The 14,105-nt window shown below is 48.0% G+C and overlaps 1 protein-coding gene across 1 annotated transcript; it reads left to right on the forward strand.

Annotated features, from left to right (window-relative positions):
- The first annotated feature begins 401 nt into the window (after positions 1-401).
- Positions 402-7,446, forward strand: KNOP1 (lysine-rich nucleolar protein 1). Its single transcript, XM_006892712.1, has 4 exons — positions 402-1,271; positions 2,897-2,965; positions 4,762-4,839; positions 7,135-7,446. The coding sequence occupies exons 1-4, from the start codon at positions 402-404 to the stop codon at positions 7,444-7,446; spliced, it is 1,329 nt and encodes a 442-aa protein (XP_006892774.1).
- The last annotated feature ends 6,659 nt before the right edge of the window (positions 7,447-14,105 follow it).

The raw sequence follows: 14,105 nt of genomic DNA on the forward strand, positions 1-14,105 counted from the left end.
TGATATTTGGGTCATGATGTGTATTCCTGGTGTTGCTTTAAGGGAACATTTGGACGTTTTTCTTTTGTTACTTTTCTAGTTCATTCTAGAGTTCAGTTCAAGAAATAATGGCTCCTAAAAGAGAGACCTCACTCATTCCCTCATTGCTTTTGAGTCGGAACCAACTCTTAGTTGACCTTCCAGCAGATTTTGAAAGTCTGTAACTCGCCTGGGAGGCAAGCACCCATTTCTCTCCTGTGGAGCAGCTGGTAGGTTGCACCCGTGCATCTTTGGATTGGCGGCACAATGCCTTACCCTCTGGGCCACCAGAGCTCCTAGTAGAGTTGATGATGCCTGATTGAACTGGGTCTAGAGTGGTTTGGTGCAGAAATAACTTGTCCCCTTTCTTTTTTTCCTCAGGAATGATCACTAAGACTCAGCAAGCAGATGCAGGCTCTGGGCTCTCAGAAAAGAAAAAGAAGAAAAAGAAAGTGGTCAAAGAGCCAGAGAGTCTGTGTTCAGGTGTAAAAGACGATTATCTCACCAAGGTTTCTCCTCAGAGAGGTCCATCCCACTGTAACAACGTGGTCCAGGCACCTGAAGTGCCTCTAGTGAAGAAAAAGAAGAAGAAAAAGAAACTTCTTAGTGAACACCATTTAGAACCCAAAACTGTGCTTTCAGCCAGGCGGGCAGAAAGGTCACCCAGCTCCAGGAAGCAGATCATTGATTCTACTGAGTGTCCAAGTGGGGAGAAGAAAATGAAGAGGAGGTCCTTGTCTGGGCCCCACGGACTAGAGGCAGAGACCTCCCTGAGCCCTGGACAAGCCAAAGAGGGTATCGGAGGTGTCAAGAAGGTCAAAAAACACAAGAAGGAGAAATGCACTCAGGACAGCGTGGCCTTCATGGTCCAGAACCCCAGGCCTGTGGAGGCCGGGGATGCGACCTTTGCTTGTGCACAGAGGGTGAGTGAGGAGCTGGCAGCCTTGGGGCAGAAACGGAAGCAGGAGAGCCCCAGTGAACACCAAGTCAAAATGAAGAAGAAGAAGATGTACCAGGAGGGAGACGTGGCCTGCAGCCACCTCCAAGCCTCCAAGTCCGTGGGGAAAGGGGGTGAAAAGAACCAAGCCAAAGTCGAGGTTCTGGAATACATCCCAGTAGGAGATGGGTCCAGAACCCCCATGAAGAAGAAAAGCAAATCCGAGAAGCAGACAGAACCTCTAGGCATGGAGGAGTCGGCCCTGAAGAAGAAAAAGAGAAAAGACAGCCAGATATTGAGAGAACCTTATGAGGAGGTAGGCTCTCCTTCAGAAACAGACTAGCCGAGGGACAGTAATGGGGTTGAGGGGACTGCTAGCAGTGTTGTTCACGTGTTCACAACACAGGTGCGTGTGTACATTCTCACATGCCCGTGCTTCTCGACTCGAGCGCCCTGATGAAACTGACTTCAGCCAGAAAAGGAGTTTTTTGGCACAAGGAATTGGAAAAGCTGAGGGTTTGCAGGCTTCAGGGCTGGCTGGATCCAGGGACTCCTACAGAAGTAGTAATACAGCTATCCCTTGCCATTGAAATGCTGCCCAAGTTCTTGCGATGCAAAGGTTTAGATGAATCAGGATTTGTTTTTTCAGATGAATCCCTTGCTTTTTCCAATTCCTGATCTCTCACATGCAGGGACTAAAAAGAGTTTGCGGTGAGATGGTATCCATGGCGCTCTCGGCTTGCCGAGGGAGCACACCATCCCAGCTGTAGGTGTCGTCTGTTTATCCCAGCTTTGTCTTTCCACCTTGGTCTCAGCTGCAGGCAGGCTCCCTCTAACCCACCAGCCCTCAGCTCCAGGCTTTATCCTTGATGCTCCACCCTCCTGAGGAAGATGATGTCCCCTCACAACGATCTCAGGATGGTGCCAGCTTCGCTGTCTAGGCCTGGCCTCTCTCAGGGCTGCAGTATGAAGCCAGGAGCAAGGAGAGGTTTGGGGCCAGGCCCACCTGAGCCACCTCATCTGAGCTCAAAGGGGGACAGTTTCTGAGAGGGACCCTGGGGTCCTGTTTCCAGAGATACAGGAACAGGTGAACGCCTGGAAAAACATTCCACATTTTTTTTACCCTTTAATCAGTTACAGTTGCCCCGCGTGGTAAAAATGATTAATGCACTAAGCCAGGGAGAAAAATAAGTATCAGTCAGTGAACCCATCCTTTCTTGTAAATTTACTCTAAAATCTTTACTCTAAATTTTTTTTTTAAAAAAAGTCATGGTGTGAGAGTCCACACAGAGGTTCCTCAGACGAAAGGCCTGGTGAACCGCAAGATTATAGCTGTTAAAACGCGCAATGCTTGGCACGAGCCGAGCGTGTGAACCGAGCACCACCCTGGGACTCTGGAGGATGAGGAACAATGTCTGATGGAGCAGTGCATCCTGGGAGTGCTGGGGGTGGGGGCGGGAGTAGATTGTGAAAAGGGCAGCAGGATAGGAGTTCATTGCTGTTGTCCAGGCAGGAGAGAAGGCAGCAACCAGGAGGGATGTGTGCGTCAGAGGGTCAGAAGTGGGTGGACTCAGGTGGTCGGTCTGGTGACGGAACCATAAATTCACTTTCACACCCCTGGCCCCTTTGGCCTGTCTCCTCTCTCTGCTTTGGTACCACCATGGGGAGCCAGGTGACGTGTGTGCCAGCAAAGGACAAGGCGAGCTCCATATCAGCTTGTCCCAAGCCTTCAGTTCTTTGTCCGTCATTTGAGTTAGCATTTAGGATGGAGAGCTGAGGAAGAGGAAGGATGGGAAGGGCTTGGCTCACAGTGGGGTGTTATATCGATGGCAGGGGTTGGAATGGTGATGTGGTGTCCCGCTTTCGGCTTGGCGGGGCCACTGAGGCAGAGGACTCCCTGCCATGAGCTTGGATCTCACCTGACTTTACCCTCTTGTGCAGGAGCCAGACCCCGACCTAGAGGTGGTCCTGGAGAAGAAGGGTAACATGGATGAGGCGTGCATAGACAAGGTACGGCGTGGGCCCCCTCCTCCCCACACCTCAGGCCAGGAGACTCCCTCCAGCTGCCAGGATGATAGAGGGGCCTGACTGCTCGCTGGAACCTAGTCTACGGCCCTCTCTGTGACCAAAACAGAGGGTGGGTCCCTAGGACCCTGTCAGCTAGGTCTGTGGACTGCCAGCCACTCATGGGCTTGTTTCAGGAGTAATTGGAGGAGATGTTTAGTGTAGACTAGCTTCTGTCTGGTTAACCCTGGCATTCATGTCCTGTGTGGGAACCACATGCTGTGGATTTGGGGTATTTTTAAGATCCTGGATCGCAAGGCCTGGCAGGGCCAGTGGTGACCAGTAGGCCCCTTACACAGCAGACCTTGGACAAATCACTACTCTCCTGGCCCTCACCATCCCCCTGTAAGATGGGGGCCATGGATAGGTCACCTACACACATGCGGCCATGCCTGTCCCTGTTTGTAGGACACTGGGCATGTTTAGTAAGTGGCCATCCCTGTCCTTTATCAACAAGTGCTTATGAGAGCCAGTCAGGGTGGGAGACAGAAGTGGCTCCTGCACACATGGGCCTTCTGCTCCAGGAGAGGAAGAGAGATGACGCAAGCATGTAAAAGAGGGCTGATGTGTGGAGGCAGACATGACGTGGAAGTTCAGGCTGAATATGGGCCTTGAACTCTCCAACTGGTGGTTGTAACCCTTCACATGTTAGCTCCGCACATTTTCCCTTTTGTGTAGTTTAAAGCCATGTGGAGCCTGGGTTCGTCTACTTTATTTGACTTGTGAACTGTGTTGCATTTCTGTGGAATCACATCTGTATCACCACCTCACACCGTCCTCGTAACTCACAGCTGCGGGGTTCCACCTTCGGGTTGTACCCTCCTTTCTCATTTTCCCAAAGCCGCTGCTTGGCTCGTGCTTAAGAGGGGATGTAAACGGGCCGGCTGCATTTCTGAGCCGCAGCAGTTAGAAGAGGGGAAGGAGGGCCACAACCTGGGGCAGCTAAAGTTCAGCCTGGATCCACAGGAAAGGGGCAGCGCAGGGACTTCAGGCGAGGCCAGCAGCCACGTGGGAGCTGCACCTGCCTCGCACCAGGCGTCCTGCAGACAGCGCAGTGTTGAGAAAGGTTAAGCGACTTACCCGAGGCCTCACAAACCAGGCTGTCCCTGACTCCGTAGCTGTGTTTTTCCTAAAACACAACACTGTTAGAAAGGTAAATATGGTTCAGTGTCTTCCATGCACAGATCTCCAAGCAATATATGTTGGGAAAGTTTTCACCCAAAATGGTTTGTGTGGTGTTTTTTGTTTGGGTGTTTTGTTTTGTTTTGTTTTTTAAATTTTTATTATTTTTTGTGCATGTACCGTCAAATTGGATCTGACTGGTACAGGAGGAGATTGTCTTTCTTCTCCAGCAGAGCATCTGGTGGATTTGAACTGCACACCTCTGGGATTGCAGGGTAGCTTGCCACAGGGCCACCAGAGCTCCCTCAAAATGGTTATTACAGGCAAAAAATCTATAATGCTGACAGTGGGCAATCTTCCGTTTCTAGGAAAGCTCCTTTTTAAGGACTGTTGGCTTTTTTCACACTTTAGGGAGAACGCAGCTTTGCCAACTTTAGCCCAAGGCAGTGCAGCCCTCCTTAGGTTCTGAAGACACTTGACAGGCTTCACCCGGCTTTGCAGCAGGGAATAGCTGGGGTCCTCTTTGTCCTGCCACCGTCCAGCCACAGCCTGTCCTGGGTTTCTGAATTTAAAGAGAAATTGTGTGACTCCTTCCCAACTCTTTCCTCTTCTCTGCTCAGGTGAGGAGAAAGGCTTTGCAAGAAGAGATTGACCGTGAGTCAGGCAAGACAGAAGCTTTTGAAACCAAAGAGTGGACGGTAAGTTGGACCAGGACCAGGGCTCTGCATGGTGGCGTGCATGCTTGGTATCCTGACTTGTCCCCCAGCATCGTGGCCTGCTGCCAGCGAAGGGAGGTCATGGAGAGCACGTTGGTCCGAAGCTCCCCACAGCAGTTAGTCCTCCCCACTGGAGCGCTGGCCAGCCTTGAAACTTGGTCCTTAAGGTGTAAGTCATGTTGCAGCAAGCTCTGTACCAGACTAGATGAGCTTTGGAAGATAAAGAACCAAGGCTGAAGCCCTCAGAAGGTGGGCAGGGGGATGAATGGTCACTCGGGATAACCAGGCCTGAGAAGATGAGGCAGGGATGGGCGTAGCCTGCACAGCCTGGTGGAGGGCCATCCTCAGTGGCCTCGCCACGCACAGGCCGGCCTTGTCCAGGCACCTCCCTTTGGTCTCTCAGCATCATCTGTTCCTGAACGCTTCACGCTGATCCCAGGGACAAGGAGATACCTGGGGAGGGACCCTTCATGGCAGAGGGTGGGTGGGATGATAAAGAGGAGGAGAAAGACCAGTACAGAGGGAATGCTTGGAAGAATCAGATGAGCTGCCAAGTGACGGGGCGGGGATGAGAAGGAAACGCAGGCTCAAAGGGTACAGGGTTATGGACCCTGAGGAGGCCAGATGGGCAGCAAGTGAAAGGCCGAAAGTTGAAGAGGCCTTGGAGGGAGGGTCCTGTCAAGGCCAAAGGCGGAGGGTGGGTCAGGCAGGCAGCTTGTACTGACTTGACTTGTGGTGAGACCGGTTTTTTTGTTACGCAGCAGCAGTAGGGAGAAGGAGGGGACAGCCCATCCTGCAAGCTGGAGCTGAGGAGGGGGGCACTAGTTGAGAGAGCAGCTTCAAGATTGGTTTTGAGAGACAGCCAGCAGAACTTGTCAGTCAGCGGGTTTTGGGGGACAGGGAAAAGAACCCAAGATGATAATGCAGCTCGCCTCTGTGACAGTCGGCTCACTGGCTCGCTCTTAAGCCTTTAGTGTTCAAACAAGAACTTGATTTGGGTCAAAAGCCCTTATATTCATAGTCCTGGCTGTTAACTTTGGAATTGTGAGACTTTAGGCAAGTAACTTCCGTTTCTGAGCCTTTGTTTCCACATCTGTAAAATGAGACTCACACCCTGGAATGGGGCTTTACTTTTCCTGCATGTCCTTTCTCTGCATCCTGCTGAGCTGAGGAGAGCTGTCAGGATAGCCTTGAATATATGAGGTGGACAAGAAAAAACAGGGCCGTAACGTTCAAATCCCAGGAGGCGTGGCACAAGACTAGTTCTGGCTCGTGGGACCCAGGGCTACTTCGGGTGTGCTGCTGCCCCCCAGGATCTCAGTTTAGAAGAAACAGCTTCAGCATTGATTTTGGAAGCAGAACCAATGGGACTTAACAACCAGCCAACACTGCGGCGTGTGAGGGGGCTCAGTCTGGCCAGAGGGTTCCTCTGGATCGGTCAGTCTTCAGAAGCGCTGGCTCCTGCAGACCAGTGCTCTCCGCTGCCCCGCCAGCGCCTGTTACAGGTGATTTCTCACTAGAAAGGTTGGCCTATGGGGCCAAGCATCTGGGTCACAGGAAGCTGGGAGACCACATCACCCTTCACTCAGGGCAGCTCTAGCAGCATCTGCTGCTCACTCTCCCCAGAGACAACCAAGAAATGCTCCTGGGCGGCATTTGGGCTGCAGATGCAGAGTTCTGGCAGTATGGAAGTCAGCTGTGGAATGATGAACAAGGAGACTGAGGAGAACTCTCTATTTTTAAAGACTTAAAAACCATGCCAGGCAGTGTGCACCAGGGGGCTGTCGCATGCCCGGTAGGTGAAGGCACAGGCCTGGGAGGGTAACCTGGCCCAGGTTGCAGGTGAGGCTTGAACGAGCGAGCGTCTGTCTAACTTGGAAGCCACCATCTTTCTGGCGTTCTCACAAGGAAGAAGCAGACTTTTTTCTCAGGCCACTGCGCTGAGGGGCTCTGGCATTTACTCCTTGCGTTCGTGTCGTGTGTAGAGATTTCAGACTGAAGGGCTATCCTGTTAACATGGGTTAAGGGAAGATAAAAACAGGTGGCTTCCCCCCATTTGGAATTTTGGTGGGATTACTAGGTGATTCACAGCGAAGCTGTAAGCCTCCCTTTCCTCATCAGTGAAGTGGGACAGCTAAGAGTCTCCCTCTGGTTAGCTTTAGCTAGGACGATCGGTGGATGTGCTCATCAGCTGTTTGTATGGTGAAACTGGCGCCGTCGGGGGATGGAAAGCTTTGGGAACAGGGAAAATGACTCCCTTCTTTTCTCTTGACACAGGGAACCAAGTTTGGCCAGTGGGACACTGCTGGATTTGAAACCGAGGACCAGAAACTGAAGTTTCTCAAACTGATGGGTGGCTTTAAAAATCATTCCCCTTCGGTCAGCCGTCCCCCGAGTGTGACCTCGAGGCCCAACATGGCACTCAGCAAGGAGGGGGCCAACACCCTGCAGCAGAACCTGCAGCAGGACTACGACCGGGCCATGAGCCGAAAGTTCAACCGCGGGGCCGGCCTCGGCTTCTCCAGAACCCCGGACAAAGTCTTCTATATCGACAGAAACGCCTCCAAGTCCATCAAGTTTGAGGATTAAACTCTTGGGTCTTGTTGGGGGAAGGGGGAAGGTCAAAACTGTTTTTCTTCTTCATATAGGCAACTGAACATTGTCAGTTGTCTCATAGTGAACAGCTGCAAAGATTACTGACAGTGAACTTGATGTACTTGAAGAAACACGTGTCTCAGAAGCCAAGAAAACACCGAAGTAGCAAAAACCTAGACTTCTGTGTTGAACATTCCACCTCAGAAGAGGCCTGCGTTTACCAGTAATAGATGACCACATTTGTTGGGAGTCTGGATGACACAGTTTCAGTTCTACCCTGAGATGCGAGGGCACCCTGATTCACTGCACGCGCTGCCATAAATGGTTTCATGTTTATCATTTTAGCTTGGACCAGATTCTGTGTTTTCCTTGCATTACTTGTATTTACTCTCCACGAATCAATGAAATCGGTGCCACATTATTCCCATCTTCTTCTTCTTGTTATGTGCCCTCGAGTCGCTTGCAACTCATAGCGGCCCTATGTACAACAGCTCTAAACCCTGCTCTATCCTGTGCCAATCTCATTGACTCTGACACATCCATCCCGATTACCCCAGTCACTGAATCAATCCACCTCATAGATGAGAAAACTGATTCAGGAAGGAATAAAATGGCCTAGGGTCACCAGTCACCGTGAGCGCAAGTATTACTCGTGGAACTTAAAATTTAAGTCACTGGTCACTGTAATGTTTCCTCTAAGGGATGCTACTGGACGCTACTAGGATGCCCAGATGTCTTCTGGTTTAAGAAAGTTAAGTTTTATATGTGTAACAACTCAAAATTACTGCGTTAATGATTAAAAAGGAACAGCCCTGTCCCTGCATCTCATCTTGAAGCGACTGCAGGCTTGTGAAGTGGAATCCCCTTCCTCTGCAGACATGAGGTGGCTTCTACACGCACTCTGTCTTTGCCCATTTTGTCTTCGATATGATAATTTTGTGCTGTTACTAGACTCAGTATTCTAGGGGTCCTGCAGAATTTGCACAGCTCTGCCTTAGAAGTGGCGTCAGCGCCATAGACTCTGAGCGTGTCCCTTTTTTTGGTAACTTTTTGAAATTTTATATTGTGCATATACAAAATGTGCATGAATTGTATTTCACACTTTTCCTTCTTTCACATTGTTTTATGCGATCATTCCCATACATTGTGTTTTATAAAATTAATCACCATTGAACTAGGCATATCATTACCCTGTCTTTTCACTTCCCCACTGGATCTTTCCCATTTTCTTCACTCCTGCCCTCCACCCCCCCCAAATTTGGCAACCCTGTGATTTCTCCCTTGTTCATCCTCACCCCTCTACTTCCTCCCTTCCCTCCTTGGACCTTCATACACATTTTTCTAATTGTCATTCTAGTTTTACAATAATGGTCTGCTGAGAAATCGGCACATACTTGGTTCTCCTTTGTAGATGATTCTGTTTTTCTCATGCTGTTTTTAGTATTCTATCCTTATCTTTTATTCTTTTATTTTGGGGAATTCTATGTGTGATCAGGCCCAAAGCCTTATCAGTATCCAGTCATCTAGTCACCTTATCAGGAGATAGACATTATCCCGTTTCCTCAAGCTGCTTTCTCCATTCCAGACATGAAGAGGTATAAAAGGATTAGGGCCAGAATTGAGCTAGCAACGGAGAAGGTGCGCCTGATACAGGCCATGGTCTTTACAATCACTTGTTATGCATCAGAGAGCTGGACAATGACTAAGGAGGATAGAAGGAGAGTTGACGCCTTTGAGCTGTGGTGCTGGAGAAGAGTATTGAATGTACCATGGACTGCCAAGAAAACATTCTTCCTAGAGAGGGCTACTCCTTGGAGGCAAAGATTCTGGGGCTTCGTCTGACATACTTTGGACATGTTGCAAGGAGAGACAGGTCTTTGGAGAGGGACATCGCAGGAGGGGAAGACCCTCTATGAGGTGGGTTGATTCAGTGACTGGGGTAATCGGGATGGGTGTGTGAGAGGCAATGCGATTGGCACAGGATAGAGCAGGGTTCAGGGCTGTTGTACACAGGGTTGCTATGAATCGCAAACGACTCGAAAGCACGTAACATTTCCTGCTGGACAGGGGTGATGCTAGAGAGGCTGAGGTTGGCTTCCCCATAAGGTCTGAAGGAGGAGCACTGATTTCACATGTTTCTGGGCAGTTAGTGTTTCAGGAGATGGCTGTGAAACATTCTATTTAACATTTCTGAAAGATTTCTAAAACAGAGTTACAAAAATGACCACTAGAAAAGGAATTAAGAGGGGGAGTAGCCTAGAGGGAATTCCTAGTTGCTCCTTGGTCCCTGATTGTCTTATTTGGGGCATTAGCTTTGTCTTTTTTTTCCTCTTTCTCTACTCATTTACTGATATAGAAACAAAAGGCAGAGACCACCTTTTTCTATAGTTTGTGTCCCCTCATGTTTTGTAATACAGTTGTCGCTAGGTAGTCAGTTTGGTCTTGAACTGCAATGAGCTGAGCTGCAGTATCTTCTAGTGACTCTTGGAGAGCATTTGAGAGATGCTGGAATTTTTCTAGAGAGATGTCTAGGCATGCAGTGTTAGTAGTAGCTCCTATTAAACTATGTTATGTCTTGTTTTTCTTTTTGAGTCTAGTCTGTTTGGTGTTCACTGAGCTTCTTGAATATGGATTTCTCTGTTCATCATACCTGGGTAATTTTCTTCTAGTACCTCTTCCTGAAGTTTTCTCAGTGATTTCCCTGTCCCTCTTGTGTTCTAAATTCTGATCATACATGTTGTTCTTTTGATGTCATCTCACATGATTCTAATGTTTTTTTCCATTTTTCTGTCATAGCTCTGATTTTTTTTTTCTAGTATATTCCTGCTGACAATTTGACATTCAGCTCACTGACACTTTCTTCTGTCTCTTCTATTCTTTTTTGTTCCTCCAGCATGTTGGACACTTCTGCCATTTTGGTCTTAATATTCACGTATTTCTGTTATTTACAGTACAGTGTTGGCTGTACCCTTTGTGTCTTGTGATTTTTTTTAAGCTTTTGTACCACTTTATAGTTTGACTTTTTTCTTGTCTTTTGCAATTTCTTCTGTAATGTTGAAGTTCCTCTGTGCCAGTATCTTTCTTCTGGCTCCCTGTCTCTGGAGTATTTGCTTCCTTTATGGCTTCCATCATTTGCACCTTTGTAGTTGTGCATATAACTCCACATCAGTGTAATTCTTCTGGTTCTCTGCCTCCGGGGTATTATTTTTGGCTTCCTTTTTTTCTCTTTTTTCATTTGTACCTTCTTCCATAACTGTTCGTATGACTCCATGTCCATATATATCTTCTGCCTCCCTGACTCTGGGGTATTTATTGGGTCTCCAACATGCCCTCCTTTTTCTATAGAAGGCTAAATTTGTTCTTCACATGTTTAAAGCTGCCTGCTGTTTTTTTGACATGTGAAATTTTTCTTGTATGTGTTGAGCTGTTTCTTTTATGTCTGCATAGGTTGTCCTATGTCCTCTTTATCTTTATGATGATATTAATTAGTTGCCAGCTTAAAATGTTCAATATATAGTGAGAGACTCGCTTTACTGAAGTCCTTCCTGGTACTACAGGGCGGGAAGGTTTGTCTTTTTTAAAGTCTTTCAGGTCCTCTCTGGTCTGCAGAACAGCCTTATGGGAAGCCAAATTTGATACTAAATATTTGTAATAAAACTGAATGCTACTTCAGGATATGAGGGAGGCTGATACAAGCTGGATTTCACCCTGAAGCACTAGCATTTACAGGATTCTTGTATTTGCTAACCCCTCCCTCCTGAGTCAAGCATAAGGTTTTCAGTAGAAAGAGTTTTAGCTTCATTTGCATTGAATTCTCTTGGTGATTTGCTCCCTGGCAACTTTCAGTATAGATACAGGGAAGCGAAGGTCTTCACTTCAGTTGCTTGAGAACTGTTTGCCTCCTGCTTCACCTGTTTTCTCCTACATTCTTGGTGTTCTGTCTCGTTATCAATACTTTTATACTTTACCCTCAGTCTGCATCATAGCCCTACGTGAATTCTGCCTTATTGGAGTTCCCTCCCTGAAGTCGTCTTGTCCTCCTTTCTCTGTGGAGTGGCACAAACAGGTGCACCAACATAAGCCATTTCTGTCCGGTGGGCTTTGAAGGCAGCTGCACCACTAGCACCTGTGAGTCTCTTGCCTGATTAAAGTCCCAACCCCTAAACTGTGTTGTCCTCTTTGGTCCCTAGGATGGCCCCAAGGATCCCCCAAAATCAAGCATGTCCCTTTTAATGATAGAATTCGCGAGACAGTCTGAAAAGGAGGCTGCATTTGCTAACTGACTGGCTGGAGGGTCACGTTCAGCTGCCCTGGGGAAGAAAGGTGTGGCGGTTCAACGCTGATGAAGCTGTCAGCCTTGGAAACCTTATCAGACCGTTCTCCGTCCTGTAGGGCTGCACAGTGGGAACCAGTGTGTTGGCCCCAGCTTTGAGTCCTCCAGATGGGCTGAACAGCGAATTCCCAGGTGTGTTTTGCTCTTTGTGGCCACAAACAAGGAAGAGGCACAGGTGACTTCAAAGAGGGAGATAAGTGCAAGGAGACCCAGGAAGTGGCCTCATCAGCTATGGGGACAATCCCATTTTTTCTAAGCCTGGACTCACCAGCAAGCCTCAAAGAGCTCCAGGAACAATGACCAGGTGCCCAGTGCTCACGTTCTTCCCACTCACCCAGCATTTTACATCCCAAATACAGGTTCTGATTGGGTCCATTTCACATCATCGAGCAGACTCCAACGCAGGCTTCTCTGAACAGGAAATGCCCTGGCCCATCAGAGGCTACCTTTCCTTGATAGGCCTTCACAACATTTTTCCAAAGAAAATGCCTATTTTTACAATTAAAATTATTTAGGCCTTGTGGTAGGTAGAATTCACCCACCCCCCCAACCAAGTCTACATCCAGATTTCTAGACCCTAGAGATTATAAAGCAGGGTGGTTGGTGGTGGTGGCTGCAGGTGATGTTAAGGCCACTAGCGAGGTGACTTTAAAATAGGGGGATCATCTTGTACTATCTGGGTGAGCCAAGTGTAATCTTAAATATGGAGGAGGCAGGCAGAAGAGCCAGTGCCGGGCAATGTGCTAAGCGTCACCTGGTCACTGTTGGCTCTGGAAAGGGGCTAAGAGTCAAAGAAGGCAGGTGGCTTTTAAAAGCTGAAAAAGCAAAAGCCTACCCTTTCCCTGAAGAACTTGCCTGAAGGCAGGCGGCTTGTTAACACCTTGACTTCTCTATCCTGGTGAGGTGGTCTTCTGACCCCTTGTTTTTGTTGAGCACTGCTGGGGCTGAACTCCCTCCTAGCTGACCCTCCAGCAGGTTTTCAGAGGTAGTAGATTCCAGGGGCGATCGATCCCACGGAGCAGGTGGTAAATCTGAACTGTGCGCCTCAACAGTGCAGCTCCTTACCGCTAGGCCAGCAGAGCTCCCTGGAACCGTAAAATAAGATATTTTGGCTTTAAACCAGCTAATTTGTTATAGCACCTAGGAACACAGGACTCCTGCAGATATTTCCTTAATTTTTATCACTCTTGATAAAACTCTGTTGTACTGTTACTGATGGTGGATTTTACCTGCTGCAGACTGGCTTCCGGATTATCAGCGTATTGATAGCAGTGGGCTTGGAGAAAGTACGTGAGTCATCTTGGCTGCCAAGAGAAGGCAGTGGATGGCTATAGCAGTGGATGGCACAGAGTGCCCTCTGATATGGCACGTACATGTCCTGGTGTGAAAACCCAGGTCCTAGTCATTGTCATAAACCCAGTGACATTTATAACCTCCAAGGATAAAAAAAAAAATTAGCATCCTTTGTGAATTTGCCACTGTTTGTTTTTTTCCTTCACTTAAATAGCATCACATAAAGATGGTATGTAAAATAATTTTGGTGTAAATATAAATGTGACATGGCACCTTTGTCCTGATAATACAGTACTTAATTGATTTTTTTAAAAATTGCTTTGATCAGTAAAAGAGAAATTTATTCTTTTTCATCAAGTAGGTTCTGCCTCTTGTGATCCGCCCTTGGGTGTCCAGGACTGTAAATCACGGCGGAGGAGACTGTCTATCTTCTATACAGCAGAGCTGCTGACAGGTTCAGATGCCCGATAGAAGCACACTTTGGGTTAGCGGTGCATCTCGGTACTGCCAGCCAACAGGGCTGTGTGGGAAGTCCTCAGTATCCTGTTCTTCACTGAAACTTGGTCACACTTTGAGCAGAAGAGACATCATTCATTGAGAGAGAGGAAGTTCCCCCAACAAGACAGACATAGTGATTACTGCATTAGACCTGAGCATGACAGACGGTGCTGGTGCAGGACAGGAGAAGGTTCAGGTCTGCTGTTCACTGGGTTGTAACAGTTGACTCGATAGCACCTAACAGCATTGTTTAGTCTTATTTTCTCAGAGTTTCTCAGGTGGCGGGGGAGAGTGGGAAAATGGGGTGGTTGTGGTTATCATCATTACCAAGACAGCCAGCAGATCTGTGTTCGCAGCCTGTGTTTTCAGTAAGAACAGAAGTTTATATAAACAACTTTTAAATCATTTTACTTTCTGAAGTTAACTGTGATCCCCCAATTAATTTGCACACCCAGAGTGAAGAACTAAAATATGATCAATGTGAATACAGCTTCACAAAATAACATTTTTTGTTTTGGTGGTCTGTCTG

Source organism: Elephantulus edwardii, unplaced genomic scaffold, assembly GCF_000299155.1.
Source record: "Elephantulus edwardii isolate Elephantulus edwardi_28Jun2011 unplaced genomic scaffold, EleEdw1.0 scaffold00117, whole genome shotgun sequence".
Classification (NCBI taxonomy): domain Eukaryota; kingdom Metazoa; phylum Chordata; class Mammalia; order Macroscelidea; family Macroscelididae; genus Elephantulus; species Elephantulus edwardii.